At 39.6% G+C, this 17937-nt stretch overlaps 1 protein-coding gene across 1 annotated transcript; it reads right to left on the bottom strand.

Annotated features, from left to right (window-relative positions):
* Window positions 1-10126: 10126 nt before the first annotated feature.
* On the bottom strand, window positions 10127-15208 carry LOC105060042 (uncharacterized). The gene is made up of 4 exons (XM_073259714.1): window positions 14188-15208; window positions 13030-13415; window positions 12245-12305; window positions 10127-10792 (listed from the first exon to the last, which is right to left on the bottom strand). The coding sequence occupies exons 1-4, from the start codon at window positions 14986-14988 to the stop codon at window positions 10364-10366; spliced, it is 1677 nt and encodes a 558-aa protein (XP_073115815.1). The 5' UTR covers window positions 14989-15208; the 3' UTR covers window positions 10127-10363.
* Window positions 15209-17937: the final 2729 nt, after the last annotated feature.

Here is a 17937-nt window from a genome sequence, read left to right as displayed (position 1 = left end):
TAGGTCTCCGGGTCCTCCATCGCCGCTGTAGCATCAAACTCCAATACATACACCTCTAAGCCATCTTCTGATGCCCGCTCACCACTGCCCAAGCGTTTGGAAGAATCCACCTCCCTCTGCACCTCTTTGCCTAGAGCCTATGCCATGGACATGGCCTTCCTCATCATCCGTAAAGAAACCTCTCTCTGGTGCTCCTCCTCCTCCATATGTGGACACATTAATCCTCTGTGCTCCACCTTCCTGTGATCCAATGACCCCATAACTAGCAGATCCGATAAATATACCCTTCTACTTGACAGCAGCATCACCTGCCATGAACTTTTCTAAAGAAAACTCTCTCCATTATGAAGCCACCTTTGTCCAATGCTCTATCTGAAACTAAAGTCCATCTGATGCCATAGAAGTCTCCAACTCTGTATCCAAGTTATCTCGAGGCCAGCCACCCAATACTTTCTGTCACTGTACCTTGTACACTATCGCTGTCCCTTTGGAACCTCCACACTTCTCAGACCCTTCTGAAACTATTTCGAATATGTTCGCACCCTGCAGGCACCTTCGAAACAAAAGAGCTCATCCAGCTCTTCAAAAAAATAATGATTAAACCTAGGAGATTTCACCCTACCACTTCATCCTCTCCTGCCCCTACACCAACCATCGCTTCAGCTTCTTCTGAAGGAACTACAGATTCCCCGATTAGCACCGAACCCACCTATCATTTTCTGGACTAATCATCGCCCCTACATAGGTATCCGGATCCTCTCTCGCTGCCATCACTGCAACTAATACAGTCTCTTCAGAACCTCGATCCACGATACACACAATTCTGTATGAATCATACAATGCATCACCACCGCTGGTGCTGGAATCAAACACCTATCCCTGCACCCCTTGGCTTTGAACCTATATCAATTCTCTTCCACCTGAATCGTGACTCTCCCTGGTGCCTTTGCAGAAGAAATCGAGGTCAGCTACTCAACACAATCCTGTTGCGCCTCCCATTGAACCTTCACTGCCACCGTTGCCATTTCGGACCTTCCGTACTCTGTGGACGTCTACAAAACATCCAAGAGAAAGACGCCATCCTATGTATCAGTAGCGATGCTTCGTGAAACAGCCATCTCCATCCCACCAAGGCTTAGCAAATCCATGCTCCGATCAAACAGCTGAATGCACCCTAACTACTTCCCCATCTTCTGACATTTGAAGACCGTATAGTCGCTTCTTCAGCATCCCCTCGACCATTATCCCTTGAGAAACCTTTTTTCAATACCAAATAGCCCCACACCACTGTCCATCTCCCAGAGAATCCAATTGCCCAAAGCCCATCATACAATCCGGCCTTAACACCAAAACCTACTAGCAAATCTGCCATCAAAACCTTCCATCCTAGGGAAACTCTCTTTCTGTCAATCCTCTTAGCCTTCACCTTCAACCCACTGCTCTCGATTGGCCAAGCCATAGCAAAATGAAGATGAATATGAGTCTTATCGTGGAATAGATGCGCATATTTCTCCCTGTATGATTTCTCCTATGCTTCCATGATTCATCAGGCTCTGATTCCAATTGTTGAAAACTATGGCACTACTCCACATCATGAAAATCCCTGGATGACTTCCACATGGACCTGAGGAGATCTGCGACTGATCTCTATGAACAGCATCCACTGATCCAAGACCCAGATCTGTGATGGGGAGTCTCCCTCCTACTAGCCCTAAAGCATTTAGGGCTTGAGGGAGATGCCCCCCCACAAACCCTAATAAACCCCAGCTGAAAAACTCTCCAAGCTAAACCCAATACATGAAAGCACTCATCGAGCCCATGTCTCACATACTCTCATCCCTTGGATTTATTCCTAATTCAAACCCTTGAGTTAGCCACCCTTGAAACTCATAAATCTGAGCCCAAGATCCTAAGATCAAAGACCAATCTTATAGGTCGAGTTGACTCGGTTAGAGCTCGAGTTGACTCGGCTGCACTCAAGTCGGCTTGACACCGTGCTAGCAGCGTACCGTGCCAGAAACACTCTCTGTTCTATTGATCTTTTGAGACTGAGTCGACTCCAACTGAGATTGAGTTGACTCGACTGGAACCGAGTCGACTCGTCTCAGAACCGAGTCGACTCCTCTGCTGAAGCTGCTCTTTCTCCGTAGTCTTCATCCCTTCCTTAATTTCTTGCTCCACCTCATGTCCTCAGATCTTCGGAGCTCCAATCAAGCCTCTCGAAGTCCTCGTCATCAGAACCTCAAGTCCGTGAAAACCATACACCGTCTCCACCCTAGGACCATTTCTGTCCTAGTGAACCCAAAGCCTATCGATCCAACTCCACCTATGGTCACCTACAAGACTATGGGGCACCACATAATCCCAATAGTATCATGTTCAAGGATTTGAACAAGCCGTTGGGCTTCACTTAATCTTGCCTAAAGATTCAAAAAATAAAAAATGAGATTATCTGTTTGTAGAGCGAAGAAGGTGGAAAAGGATCAATGAAATTCAGCAATTCTTTTAAATGAAGCCACATATTTAGCTACAACCTTGCGGTTGTATCCGAAGTCAAGACAGGGACTGCCAAAAGTATTTGTCCTCGCTAGCTGCTCCTTTGCTGCCCATGGAACATATTAATCCACACAAACAATTCCAGAATCGTTGGAGTTCATAATTCTCTCTCTTGATCAGCTTCGTATTCTCATCAATTTTCCAGCTGTAAATCAAAAAACGAGGGAAATCCAAACTTGAAAACCAAATATTCCCTTCTGGAGAAGAATGTCAAAATATAATCTCTGGTATTTGCCTAAACAAGCCAAAAGAAAGAGCACTGTGGTACTTTTTTGTGGTAAAAAGCCCATAGGCAATTCATTCTGGAAAAATGTCAAAACAATGAAATTACAACCATGGAAAAGATTCAAGAAAGTAATCCCATGATCTGAAACAATTGTGATTTAAAGCAAATTTTGCTGTGCACCATGGAATTATTTATATTATTCTGTCAATAGGTGAGATTACAAGACGAGAAAAAAAGGTGCTGCTACTTACAACAATTTTCCAAGAGGGATAGGATTTAACATAGAGCTAATGAGTATGGATAGAGACGGCCTTTACTATCAATTGAGAATCATTTTAAAGTGCACATCTGGAAGAAGAATGTTTTAACAAAGTGCGCAAGCTCTCCAAAAGTAGCAACTGCTTCACTAGAAATGGCATTTTCTGGAAAGCAATGCAAGATATGAACCTTCCACTAGAAGTTTTGAACATAAATGGTAACTGCACCCCCTCCCTTTTTGCGGACCAAATATCATCTACCAGCAACATATTTAATTCTCTTCTTTTAATGTAAGCAACATATATAATTCTCATTTGAATGGCCGACATGCAAAGTTGTCCTTCTAGGAGGAGAAGCCTTGTATAATCCCTATTGTTCTTTCCTTAGATCTGAATGTGTAACATCTGGCCCATTGGGCCTTAAACCTAGCCCATAAAAAAAAAAAAAAAAAAATGAGGGAGTCTTCTTCTTCCGATCGGCTCCTAATCGGAGTCCGAAACCTCATCGGCGAGGAGTCAAACTCTTCTCCTCCAGCTCTATTTAAGGGGGAGACCCTTCTCCCTTCTTCCTACTAAAGAATCCTGGAGCGAAACGGCGAAGATCGTCGGAAATCGCTCGCGGAAATCATCATCGTGCCCGCCGCAATTCCTTACCGAAGAGGTCGCCGGAGCTCGAGGTAAGCATGTGGTTCTCTTCCTCTCTTCTCTTCCTTCCTTCCTGTGCCGGTGTGCATGCTCGTCGGTGATCGAAATCATCGGATTTTGTCGTGGGAGAGGTTTCATTTTTTTTTTTTATTTTCGAACGTCGGTGGTCACTGGTTTGGGTCCCTTGGGATGGCGGTGCGCTCTCCTCCGGCTGCTGGCCATTCCCGTGCCGGTCGATCGCCGGTCGGCCAACCGTATGAGGGGACCATTCGATCCCCTGTTTCATTTTTTCAGCCAGGGGAGGCCACGGGAAGAAGTAGAAGAAGGAAGAAAAAAAGAAAAAGAAAAGGAAAATGAAAAAAGAAAAGAAAAAGAAAAAAGAAAAGAAAAAAAAGGAAAAAGAAAAGAAAAAAGAAAAGAAAAGAAAAAAATAAATAAATAACAAAATAAAAATGAGAGAGAGTTTCTCTCTCTTCCTTCAGTCTGAACCCTTACTTTCTCTCTCTAGAATTGGACTTTCTCTCTCTAGATTGTTTCTCTCTCTTGATGGATTTCTCTCTCCAAAGTTATCCTTTCTAAGATTAGTGTAGTGAAAGGCTTTATTTTGATGATTTTGATCGAGTTTAGGGAAGAATCTGATTTCAAGTGAGGTTTTGATTTGGGATTTGTTTAGATTTAATTTTGAATTAAAATTAATATAAGAATATAATTTTGGATAATAGGCACTGAAGAATCTCCTAGAAGTTAGTCGATCTGTTCATTCAGTGCTCTGTGAAAGGTAAGTAATGAATCATCTTCTCGAGATATTTCATATTTATTCTGAAAATAAATAATTATTTTTTAAAATTATGCATGATTTATGAAATTATATTTTGAAAGAAAAGTGCTTTTGAAATATTATGGTTCGTCGATTATGCACATGATCAGTGAAAAATTATGATATGTTATGATACAAAAGTATTTTGATACAGATCGAATTTATGCTCTCAGCCTAGCTATGTTTCAGTGGGCCCCGCCAATGGAGATTATACATTGGTACTCAGTGGACCCTGTCAGTAGGGGTTGTGCGCTGGTATTTAGTGGATCCTGCTAGTGGGGGTTGTGCACTGGTGTTTGTGGATCCTACCAGTGGGGGTTGTGCGCTGGTATTCAGTGGACCCCGTCAATGGGGATTAAACGTTGGTCATAATCGAGGTTGTTGAGTTACGAGTGTTTTGAATCAAATCGGATTTATGATACGTGAATATTTGAAAAGATTGGATTTGTATAAAATCAACATGAAATATATTTATTTACAGCATTGTTCTTGAAAATTATATAATATCTGAAATATCTAGTTGAAATATTTGTTACTTACTGGGCTGTCTAGCTCATTATCTTTCTTTCTATTTTTCAGATTCAGATAATTAATTGCGAGCGCGAAAAGAAATATTGGGACAGAGCTTTTAGAGGCGAGATTTAGCATTGTCAACTTCATTGAACTTAGATCTATTATTTTATTTTTAGTAAAATTTTAGTGGATGTAAGATATTTGATTTAATTACTTGAATTAAAGTTGAATAATAATTATTTAAATTTATTCCGCTGTGATGCATTGATATCGTGATGAAATGCCTTGCATGCTTATGGAGAGAGTTCTTCATAAGTATGCAGCGGTTGTCGTGACCTCTTGCTCATGATCTCGGGCCAGGGGCGTGATAATTAATATGGTATCAGAGCATAAGTGGATAAATTATGACATATAGAATTAGATATAGTATGAGTGTAGATGGGTAGATATTAGAAATATTAGGACATTAAAGTATGAGCATCATAATAAATCCATTCTAACAAATAGATAAATGAATTTAATAAGGTTTTACTACTACAAGGTTATTATGCCTCCCCGTAGAATGACAAGAACTACTCAAGGAATTGCAAGAGAGACATCACAACCACGGGATGGTAGCACTCCCCATCTGACCAGTGGCACCCCTCAGGAGGAGGGAGTCGTAGATCCTAATGGGAGTACTTTGAGAGCACGTCAGGAACCGAATATGGCTCAATTAATGCAGACCCTAATCGGGATGGTACAAACGCAACAACAAATACAGCAGCAAATACTTGAACAACAGCAGATACAATGAGATACACAACAATATCAGCATCCACCACCATAACATGGAGAGCAACCAGTACAACGGAACAACATTTCAGAATTTAAAAAGCTTGCTCCTCCAGCTTTCAAGGGGACTATTGAACCTTTGGAGGTTGATAACTGAAAAATGGAGATGGAGAAGGCCTTCGCTGTCCAAGAGTGTCATAATGAAGAAAAGATTCGATATGCAGCTTATTTACTACAAGGAGAAGCATACAACTGGTGTCAGCGACTATAGCGCAAGTATGAATAAGACGACGAAATACTCACCTGAGAAAGATTTCGGATTGCATTCTACGATCAGTATTTTTCTCGGAGTATAAGGATCCAAAAAGAGCAAGAGTTTATTTATCTGAAGCAAAAGGGTATGAGTGTGACTGAATATGAAGCAAAATTTATAGAGTTAGAAAAATTTACTCCGAAATTAGTGGATGGTGAGCAAGAATGTGTTCATAAGTTTGAGATGGGACTAAGAACTGACATTCGAAAACAAGTGGTTCCATATGAATTGACAACTTATGCAGATGTGGTAAACAAAGCACTGATAATTGAAAAAGAAGTCAATGAAGAATGCATAGAAAGAGAAAGAAAGCAAAAAAAGAGAGTAAAATTAAATGATACACAAGGGCAGAATAATAAAAACATCAAAAGTTCAGCTAAGGAAGCAATAGATAATAAGACTCAACAGATTGATGGTGAGCGGTGCTTCAGATGTGACAAAAATCATGCAGACAAGGATTGCCATTGGAATACAGGTGCTTGTTTCAAATGTGGTCAGATAGATCATAAAATTGCTAGCTGCCCGCTAAATACTGAAAATCAAGTTGGCCAAAAAACTTATGAAGGACAAAATAAGGATGGTGGACAGATTTCTAAAATCCAGGAAAGAGTTTATGCACTTACTCAACAAAACGCACAGGCTTCCAATGCAATGGTGACAGGTAAGAAAAATTTCAAGGACGAAATTTATTTTTAGGAGGAAAGAATGTAACATCCGACCCATTGGGCCTTAAACCCAGCCCATAAAAAAGAAAATGAAAAAGACTCCCGCAGGGAGTCTTCTTCTCCCGACCGGCTCCTAATCGGAGTCCGCAACCTCATCAGAGAAGAGTCAAACTCCTCTCCTCCGGCTCTATTTAAGGAGGAGATCCTTCTCCCTTCTTCCTACCAAAGAATTCTGGAGCGAAACGGTGAAGATCGTCGAAAATCGCTCACGGAAACTATCATCGTGCCCGCTGCAATTCCTCACTGGAGAGATCGTCGGAGCTCGAGGTAAGCATGTGGTTCTCTTCCTCTCTTCTCTTCCTTCCTTCCTGTGTCGGTGTGCATGCTCATCGATGATCGGAATCGTCGGATTTTATCGTGGGAGAGGTTTCAATTTTTTTTTTAATTTTCGGATGTCGGTGGTCGTCGCTGGCCACTGGTTTAGGTCCCTTGGGATGGCGGTGCGCTCTCCTCCAGCTGCCGGCCATTCTCATGCCGGTCGATCGTCGGTCGGCCAATCGTATGAGGGGACCATTCGGTCCTCTGTTTCATTTTTTTCACCCAGGGGAGGCCACGGGAAGAAGTAGAAGAAGGAAGGAAAAAAGAAAAAGAAAAGGAAAAAGGAAAAAGAAAAGAAAAAGGGAAAGAAAAGAAAAGAAAAAAATAAATAAATAATAAAATAAAAATGAGAGAGAGTTTCTCTCCCTTCTCTCTCTTCTTTCAGTCTGAACCCTTATTTTCTCTCTCTAGAATTGGATTTTCTCTCTCTACTTTCTACCTCTAAAATTTTCTCTCTCTAGATTGTTTCTCTCTCTTGATGGATTTCTCTCTCCAAAGTTATCCTTTTAAGATTAGCGTAGTGAAAGGCTTCATTTTGATGATTTTGATCGAGTTTAGGGAAGAGTCCAATTCCAAGTGAGGTTTTGATTTGGGATTTGTTTAGATTTAATTTTGAATTAAAATTAATGTAAAAATATAATTTTGGATAATAGACACTGAAGAATCTTCTAGAAGTTAGTCGATATGTTCATTCAATACTCTATGAAAGATAAGTAATGAATCATCTTCTCGAGATATTTCATATTTATTCTGAAAATAAATAATTATTCTTTAAAATTATGCATGATTTATGAAATTATATTTTAAAAGAAAAGTGCTTTTGAAATATTATGGTTCGTCGATTATGCACATGTTCAGTGAAAAATTATGATATGTTATGATACAAAAGTGTTTTGATACAGATCGAATTTATACTCTCAGCCTAACTATATTTCAGTGGGCCCCGCCAATGGGGATTATACATTGGTACTCAGTGGACCCTGCCAGTGGGGGTTGTGTGCTGGTATTTAGTGGACCCTGCCAGTGAGGGTTGTGCGCTGGTATTCAGTGAACCCCGCCAATGGGGGTTAAACGTTGGTCATAGTCGAGGCTGTTGAGTTACGAGTGTTTTGAATCAAATCGGATTTATGATATGTGAATAGTTGAAAAGATTGGATTTGTATAAAATCAGCATGAAATATATTTATTTGCAGCATTGTTCTTGAAAATTATATAATATCTGAAATATCTAGTTGAGATATTTGTTACTTACTGGGCTATCTAGCTCATTATCTTTCTTTCTATTTTTCAGATTCAGATAATTAATTACGAGCGCGGAAAGAAATATTGAGACAGAGCTTTTAGAGGCGAGATTTAGTATTGTCAAATTCATTGAACTTAAATCTATTATTTTATTTTTAGTAAAATTTTATTGAATGTAAGATATTTAATTTAATTACTTGAATTAAAGTTGAATAATAATTATTTGAATTTATTCTGCTGTGATGCATTGATATCGTGATGAGATGCCTTGCATGCTTATGGAGAGAGTTCTTCATAAGTATGCGGCAGTTGCTGTGACCTCCTGCTCGCGATCTCGGGTCGGGGGCGTGACAGAATGGATGACTGGAGCATTGCTAATAATCTTATAAGCATTTACATGCGAACTTCTGAAAATGACATCATTTCTATCCTTCCAAAAAAAAAAAACAAAGAATAGTCATTAATTTTTTTTTCAAAAGAAACAACTTTATCACCCTTCTAGTTGCTCCTTAACATTGGAGAGTCTTCAAAACTGAAAGACATAAGTATAGCACACCAAACTAATCTTGAGAAGGAACGACCTATCAATAAATTCTCTGCATACCTCGGATAGATGCCACTAAATGAGCAAGAGGGATCAAAGCAGTGATTTCTTTTTAATTTTTTCTTGAAGCGATTCCAGTACTGAACAACACCATAAGAAAGTTCTAGTCGTAGGAATGATACCTTTGCATGTCCAAATGAAACTTCAAAACTTCTGCAACTGTTGTTAATTAATTCGGTGATGACACATGAATGCATGATGCACATTTGCAGCTGGCATATCGTATGCTGATTTTGTGGGAAGATGACCATTTGGAGGAGGAGCCCAAATTAGACTATCTCTGGTGTAGGAAAATGGCTTTAAAGGAAGTCTAATATTATTAAACATATTTTTGCCATATTATTCTCAAAAATCTCAAATGTACAAATTAAGAAGTTGATGATTCTTCAGAGGAAAATGCTTTGACTCACCTGTCAGCGCAACAAAAAGATCTTGGGCCCACCTACTGCACATCTGGTAAATTAATATATTTTCAATGTTGATTCTTTCAACTTACATTAATCTTCTTGTGCCCAAATTTATTGTGCACCAAACCGGAACCTCGAACATCACTTCTCTGCAAGTCAACCTCATATTTATAGTTGTTTTCTGTCCTATAATCTTTTAGATGTCGAGCGAGACTTTTTTTGTATGTAGATCTTCTTCATGGTTCTGTGTTTTCTTTCATTTTTGATGTCCTCCTTGTGCTTTCTGTCACATATCATCGTTGTTTCGGGCACTTCGACGCATGCAAAGCTCACAATAATATTATAACATGTGTTTTTTGACCGTTTGCTAGGTTGCTCTCCGCCTCGTGCACGAAATATAGTTGGGAGGCAGGAGGTTGTTACTTCTCTGTCAAGGTGGCTGCCATCATACTACCGCTGTTTTTATATAGTCTCGGTGGGAAGCTAACCTGGCCATAGGTAAGAGGAACATAGCTATCACACTTGCGATTGACCTCCAAGACCATAATTTATTATTATTTTCTAAGTGCCATTTCCCAGCAACCACCAAGAACTAATGATAGCATTAAGAAACCAATCACGTACGGCCACTGAGTTCCATACCCCAGAAAGAGGTTGACCATCCCCATGAAACCAGGTGGTTTCATAGAGAATGATGATTTGGAGGAGAAGAATAAACAAATAACTGAATGAAGAAGAAACGAAAAGTTGATCAGTGGCATGCAATTCCTTTCTCTTCTAAGCAACCTGCAACTTAGTGATCATGTTTATGCGTTCTTAGTTCTCAAATCTATTTCTTCCCACATACATCTTTCCCTGATTGTCTGAAAAAGAAGAACACAAATAACAGTAATTAGAAGGCTAATCTGCTATTCTTTCTCTCCCCCTCCTCCTCTTTTTTATAACAGCCCTCCCTCCAAAACTTTCTTAACCATAAAACCAGTGCTTTTCTGACGGGTTCCCAGAATGCCGTAGGCCGAGAGTTAGCGACACATCTCCACTTGCACCAAGACGCACACTGGAACCCAGTGCGGTGGCTGCAGCGGCCCCACACAAGTCATCCATGGGTTCCATGTCTGCTCCACAAAGGTCCACGGCAGAGGTGGGTGCATCGGTGCCTATGAGGATGGTGTCGTCGTTAGATAATTGGTGAGCTGTGGCCACCGCCGGGCTTTGAGGTCTATTGGCTTCTGGTCCCTGGCCTAGTGGTGAATTATGGTGGGATGGTGACTGTGGCCTTGTTTCACGTCTGTCCTTGTTGCCTTCTGCCTCCTTATCCTTGGCCTCTTGTTGATAGATCTCTTCCACCATAGGCTTCCACAGCCGGACCCTTGCGTTTATGAACCAGTTGGAGACCTGCCAAGATTGTGGGTTTTGGTTAATGATGTCTCCTTGTAGCGTAGTAGTTGTGGAAAGATGTTTTAGAAGCATGAAAAAGGTAAGTATATGGGATTCTTGGTGGTAAGCCATCTATTTTTCCAAAAAGAATTATATAACATCTACAAGGAAAAGATTGATTCGTAAGTCACAACTAATGTCCATTAACTCAGACTAATTAAAATAACAACACAATATTTCTCAAAAAAAAAAGAGAGAGCACAATCTAGGACTGAAATGGAAATCATGAGTCAAAGGATTTTTGAAGGATATCAAGAGAGAAATACAATGGACTTCGGCAATTATAGTTTATGCAACTTCAAACTTTAGACATACAAGTGTATGAGAGTTGCATTAAAAGGTGGGCTTTGGTGCAATAGTAAGGTTGTTTCATTATGATCTGAATATTATTTACAAGCGAAATAGAAAAATAGCCTCTCTATATACATAAAGTAAGACCGTGTGCATTTAACCCTCCTCACACCCCACTATGGCCTCCTGCGTTCTTTTTTTAAAGTATATAGGGCATTGCTTCAGTTGTCACACTCTTCTGCCTAACAATCACATTCTAAGTGCAGTCATGGTTGGTGCATCTCCAAGTATTTCAATCTAGATAAATATACTGGGTTGGTCTCCTTTAATTTCTTTTCAAACCAAAAAGCAGTCATGCATATTATACTTAGTGGCTGCTTTACATGGTCTTGCATTAGCCATGCAACTTTTTCCTTTGGTGTAGAAGCAATGTCACGTTGTACTACTAGTTTATCCCCTTTAGCATTATATTATTGAGTATCAGACACTACTAAGTTATTAACAAGCCAATTAAGCAGCATACAAGAAAAATAGACAAATATAAGATTGCCATTGAACTGTTGCAATTACTGGAAGGATGATGTATTATTAGCAGCAAATGGTAAGCATTCACATATGTGATATGATAATGAAAAAAAAAAAGAAAATTTCAAATGCTCGATCTTGAACTAGAAAGTACTGAATATTCAACTAACAATTATTTCTCTTTCTCTGGGGAAATGGTTGGCCTTATGTCTATTTCTCCATCTTTAATAATGGTTAGTCTTCTCTTGCTATTGGTTAAAGATGAACAAAGAAAGGAGTTATACAGAGAAAAGAATACCAAGAAAAAGTAAAATTAAAAAAAAAATATCACAAGCATGCACCCAGGAAGTGTAAAATAAAACCAAAGGATTCTTCAAGTCATGTACTTTAACCAAATTGCAAATTTTACAGCCAATCAGCGGTGTATGTAGTGTTCTATTCGGTCGACATGATCCATGATCCCCCCCCCCCCCCCCCCTCCCCCCGCCCCCCCCAACACAAAATAAAAGAATTCTGTACGCAAATTGAGATTTTCTGAACTACATTTCACTGTGAGAAAAAGGTCATGCTTCTTTCTTGAGGAAGAAAACTAACCTGATTTCTAGACAAACCTGTCTGTTTTGCCAATTGTTGTTTATCTGCATCGCTTGGATATCTGAAGAATTCAAGAAAGTTAGAAAATGACATGATAGTACCTAAAATCCAATAAACGAATGATCATGGCAATTCACGTACCACGTACATGTCGGCAGTCTCATGAAAAAAAAAAAAAACGTCCTTCAATGGTGCCCTGACAATTTTATTTGTTGTCGCATCAACAAATGAAACGAAGAAGCGAGCTTTTGCTCAGCTTTTTATTTTGATGCTATTGCCTAAGGACATTTCTCTGGTTCTTTATCAGCTCTCATCACACACACACACACACACACAGAGTACTATCACTACAATGCCCATGAAGACTAAAGTTACTGTAAGAGATCTATTCTAAAGCTTAAAGAGAGAGAGAGAGAGAGAGAGAGAGAGAGAGAGAGAGTACCAATGCTTCTTAAGTGTCAACATAGATATGAGCAACAATATTCTATGAAGATGAACTTAGCATAACAGTTTCTAACGATTTCATTATTAATTCAATTCCCAAAAGAAAGAGAACAAAAGAACTAAAGAAGAATGCACACCACTATTATAACAGGCAAGAACCATCTCTTAATAAAAACGAGGGGAATGTCTTCCTCTCCCTCCACTTGCACAAAAAAAAAAAAAGGAGAGAGAGAGAGAGAGAGAGAGAGAGAGAGAGAGATTATAAGCAAGAAAATTTTCGGGAAAAAAATATAACATGCTAGGAGGTGGATGCTGTGGAGAGATATGGAAGATAAACATACGGGTGAAGGAAGTGCTCAAAAAGCCATGCTCTCAAAACGTTCACTGAACGTTCAGGTAAGCCTCGCTGAGGCCTCCAAGCTTCAGATTCTATCATTCCAAACTGGTGATATGGTCGACGCTGCCTCAGGCTTTGTTCAAGCAACCTAAGCCTTGGGGTCTCCCCTTTAGTGATCCCTGAAGTGCTACCCACTTCTCTCTCTCCAAGGAGTTCATGCACTTGTTTCAATTGCTTATTGATTGCATCCTTGATGCAGCGGAAGTGCCGTGACATGGCCTTGTGACCAAGGACTGTATATGGTGTTGCAGCTCCGAAGCCCATCACTGAATCAAAGGAATTCACTACCATCTGCATCTGGTTACAGTAGTGGTTGTATCTCTTATCCACCTGTAATCAAATGAAGAAAAGAAAACAATAGTTCATCGACCAAATGAATTGACTTGTATTAATTCAATGCAATAGTCGTGATGGTTTCAATTATATTATGTGATTGCTTCATTTATGGAGCTCAAATAGAAAACAAGAGAAGAAACCCATGAAATCAAGGGAAGTCTTCACTTTTGGAGGTTGTATTCAACTAAGCTGAATGTAATAATAATTCCGTATTAATATATAGACTGATTATGTAATAATTATAACGATAACGATGATATATACTACCTTATTATTTTTATGATATTTAGCTATAAATTCTTTTCAGTATGATTAACACAAGAAAACGCAACAATGACCCAGGGTTTACTTGATGAAATCTAATTAACTGGCCTCTCTTCAGATATTTTTATGCAATGAGCGATTCTCTCTCTTTTCCAGAGTTAGCAACAGATAAAACGACCCTTTTTGTTCAGGAAAAAAAATGTAACAAACCTTTCCATATGGTATCGTGGTAGAGTTAGAAAAGCAAAAGCTATTTCCCAAATCCAAAGGCTGTCTTTTCTCATTGAACGTTCTTTTGATAATAATCTGACTACCACATGAGCAGATGAAAAGTACAACAAACACTCCATATAGACAAAAAAAAACATGAAATAAAATAAACCACCATGAATGCATCTCAAGAATCAAAAACCCACTAGATTTAGAGAGACAAAAAGATAAAAAGGCTGCAAGTATAGGAGAAAGACAGTAGAAAGGGAAAAGGAGAGGGTTTAATGAATGCCTCATCAAGCATGGACAAGAGCTTGGCCTTCTTCCTTTGGTACTCAAACCTATCAGCAGAAGACAAGGATGGCAGATACTTAGGCGATGAAGAAGACCCAACAACAGTACTAGAAGTAGCACCATTAGCACCTGCAAATCTAGGGTTATGGTTAGGGTTTGAGGAGCAAATTTGCCTTCTTGACCCTCTCCCCTTCAATTGCTCCCTCCACACACCGCAGGCCTCTTCTAACAGCTCTGTAGCAGCCCTCACAAACCTTGAATTCCTTATCACACTCACTCCACCCATCTCTAGTTGGTGAAGAGACGAAGAGAGTGATAGAGATAGCCCTTGGTTTTCTACCATTCCCCCACTAAATGAGCCATCTCCGAAGGTAGCAGACCTTGGGTGTTGCTCATGAGATGTCATGTTCATTAACAAGAGTTGCACCGTCGCTGGATCTGCTGCAGTATCACCCAAAGAGCTAAAATTACTGCCCATCACCACCCCTTGTCTGTTGTCCCCATACCACTCGCCGGAGAATTCAGCTACCGGCCTTTGCGGTAGGCGGTCGATCCCGGAGATCTGGTTAGCTAGTCTGGGTGTTGGAAAACTGAACATGTCTGATAGTATGTTACCAGTCCTAGCATGCTCATAGGTACCAAGATCTAATATTTTTTCTTCAATCTGGTCCAGTGGGTGCAGAGTTGTGGCTTCAAATCCTTGCACCTTCAGCTTGTCTCTCCGGCTCTGTTGAGCTATGTGGTGCTCCATCTGATGTCCTTGGCACGTCGTTATGCCTTGGTAGCGACCTTGGGACATGGATGTGCTAGAAGTTAATTACAGATATCGATCACTGTCTTCCAGTGGGAGTGAAAGCTTCTTCCCTTCCTCCCCTTGAGTCTCTTTTCTTCTCTCTCTCTTTCTCGTGCACTCGTTTTAGTACAGTCACTTCAGATACAGATGAAGCAAAAGAAAGGAAGGAAATGGAGGTTGACACCATGGAAGCAAAAGAATTACTGTACCGGGAGGAGAAGATCTGAGGAGAACGGGAGAAAGAAATAAAAAGGGGTGACCTCTTTCCTATTCACTACATTGACAGCCCGTAGCAAGTGACCTTGTTGTCCAAAGTAGTGGGCCAACTCTCTCGTCCTTCCAAGCTTTACTAAAACTCAAGTGGGTGGCCTCTCACTTTTCTTCTAAAGACCAACTACTGATGATTCCAATGAAACTACTTAAGCAAGCAAGAATGCTTTGATCATTCTGAGAAATATCTGTTTCCCATATCTTTTCCAATTAATTGCTTGACATGTTGAGGAGATCCATACAGTTGTAAATGCCTAAATACCATTAGTTGGTGCTGTCAAGATGCCTATAGGTGCAAAAGGACAGGGTTTTTAGGTTTAGTATTCGGATTGAATTATGATCAGAGGTTTGGAGAGCTGTACTAGTTTGATTGTAGTGTAGGTTTCGAACCTAAAACTGAACCATGGGTCCACACTTCAGGTCTAGTATCTAGTTCAAGAACTTGTTTTTTTTTTTTTTTTTTTCCGATATAAAAGGTGCAACTTAAATGACAAGAAAAATGATTACCTAATGGTGTCCAACACAAACAACCGCTCATAAAAAGGGCTGTTGGTCTTGGTCTTTTGATGGTATTGGACAAGATGTTTATTTTATTGTATCAAACGGCTAGCAGCAGTCATCTATCGAAGGGATGTCGTGAGATTTTGTCGGTAACAATCAAAGAGGGGCCATTCTTAATTGCGTGCTAATCGCGAACCGCTGTGATTTGGACTGCATACCAAACTACAGACTATTGGGAGTTACTTTAATCATTTCCTTATCTGGTCCCACCGGATTTCAGCTCAATTTAATTGGATTTGAAGCTGGAGAGTAGCAGACCATGGAGTTTGGATCCTTTCAAGTTGCGGGAGCAAACTTGACGGTCCGATTTGCAAGCAGGGTCATCCATGTATTGCATGATGATCATGATGTGTAGGTCCGGTGTGTTACAATTCATCGGATGCTTGTGATGGTGAGATTGGACCATCAAGTTCGGCCCTAAATTTGAGAGGATCTCAACTCGAAGAAATGCTGGATATTTACCATTTCCTGGGTCTCTTCTTAGCCCATAGGAGAAGGAAATATGTATTGGCGGGAGACCAATACCCAAACAATTGCTGATGCGTAATTCTATGAAAATTATCGAAAAGATTACACTAATATTTTTAGATATATTAGTTGAATAATTTATATTATTTAAAAAATAAGAGTTGATATTTTTTTTTATGTACTGTCATATATAGGAAGATAATTTGCCTGATTGGTATCCCATCAAACCCCACCCCATAATTTGGGAAGATGTTTTAGGGTCAAAAGAAAGAAGATGAAGTTGACATTTTGCTGTATTTTTTAAAGAGTTAGTATAATTATATCAAGGAGTGCCAAATATCAACACAAATTAGAATCTTGGCTACAAGTCTGATTAAGATTGACAATAATGATGAATTGGATTTTAGATTTGGTTATTGAATAGTGCATCCTAATAATTTGAACTTGAGTAATTAAGGTGTAAGCAAGTCAAATCTAATTTGTATCTTTTCAAAGTGGAAACTCAATCCGGATATTTTAGTATGGTTTGGTCTTGAATAAATTCAACAAAACATCAACAAGGCTAGACAATGTCAGAACTATGTCAAAAAATGCGTAGACAGAAACAAAATTGGGTACAGTCCATCATCTATTTTTGGTTTTTGATTTGGCCTATTGTTTTTTGTTTTAAAAGAAATTTGAATCCCAATCATTGTAATTTGAACCTAAAACCTCTTCCATGCATGTAGGGAGGGCTATCAATTGGTTGAGCTAAGTCTAATTTGTCCTCTACCTACTTAGTATGAAATGAGTCTCAACTGAATCTCAGTACTATACTCAAAACCATGCTAGATGCCGTCTCTACCTAGCATGGGCTATGTCTTCCAATTGTTGTAGGCCAAGCCACATAAGAGAGAATATTAATGTCAAGAGAAATTTTTTGTGTACCGCGGACGGTGCCAAACACGCATACTACCCACATTGATTGGCTCATGCATGGGGCCAAGGCACGACGCATGAAAAAAAAAAATTTTCTTTCGATTTCGTACGTGAGCTAATCACCGCGGATGGTGCGCATGGTTCTGTACTGCCTGTAACGTACAAAAAATTTTTCTAGATGCCAATAAATTGTAGCCCATCTTGTGGCACCCATTCTCACCGTAGAGGAGGTAACATGTTTAAATCCTGTGAGGGTGTCGAAGGGATCTCAATATGGGAGATGTGGAATCAATTAGCTTAGTTGGTCACTTCAATTTGCAACCATACAAGTTAAATGGATTGTTTGATTCAAGCAAGCACATAATAGCATAGTTCAATTTAGCAAGCAAATGGGTTAATATGGTCAAACAAATTTTAACATGTTTCAATGTACGTGATGTTTTGGTATAATACAATTTGAGTACAATCTACGATGGGCTTGGTTTGATACAAATGTGGCTACTACATACTCGTGCAATTTACCGTGTGCCTGATTTTGGTGGAAATTGCAGAATTCCTCACCATAAAGGCATAAACGAGCCTGATTTTTGGAGGCAATTTGTACCATAAATTATCCATTAATTTTTTTTAAAGTCAGAAAAATAGTACTCGAGTTATGGGTGTGAACAAGTGAGCCGACACTTGAATTGGTTGTCTATGATTGTGGCATAACTTCAATATCCACAATTTAGACCTACA

This window comes from Elaeis guineensis, chromosome 6 (genome assembly GCF_000442705.2).
Source record: "Elaeis guineensis isolate ETL-2024a chromosome 6, EG11, whole genome shotgun sequence".
NCBI lineage: Eukaryota > Viridiplantae > Streptophyta > Magnoliopsida > Arecales > Arecaceae > Elaeis > Elaeis guineensis.
The sequence above is the reverse complement of the archived record's forward strand: the minus strand, read 5'-3'. Positions and strand labels throughout refer to the sequence as shown.

Bases quoted from the DNA above. Each gene is read 5' to 3' on its own strand.
- LOC105060042 (XM_073259714.1), bottom strand. From the start codon at position 14,988: ATGTCCCAAGGTCGCTACCAAGGCATAACGACGTGCCAAGGACATCAG. The intron at 13,416-14,187 runs GCATTCATTAAA...ATTTGATTACAG, and splicing joins TCTTGTCCATGCTTGATGAG to GTGGATAAGAGATACAACCA. The intron at 10,793-12,244 runs GTTAGTTTTCTT...CAATCTTGGCAG, and splicing joins CAGGTTTGTCTAGAAATCAG to GTCTCCAACTGGTTCATAAA.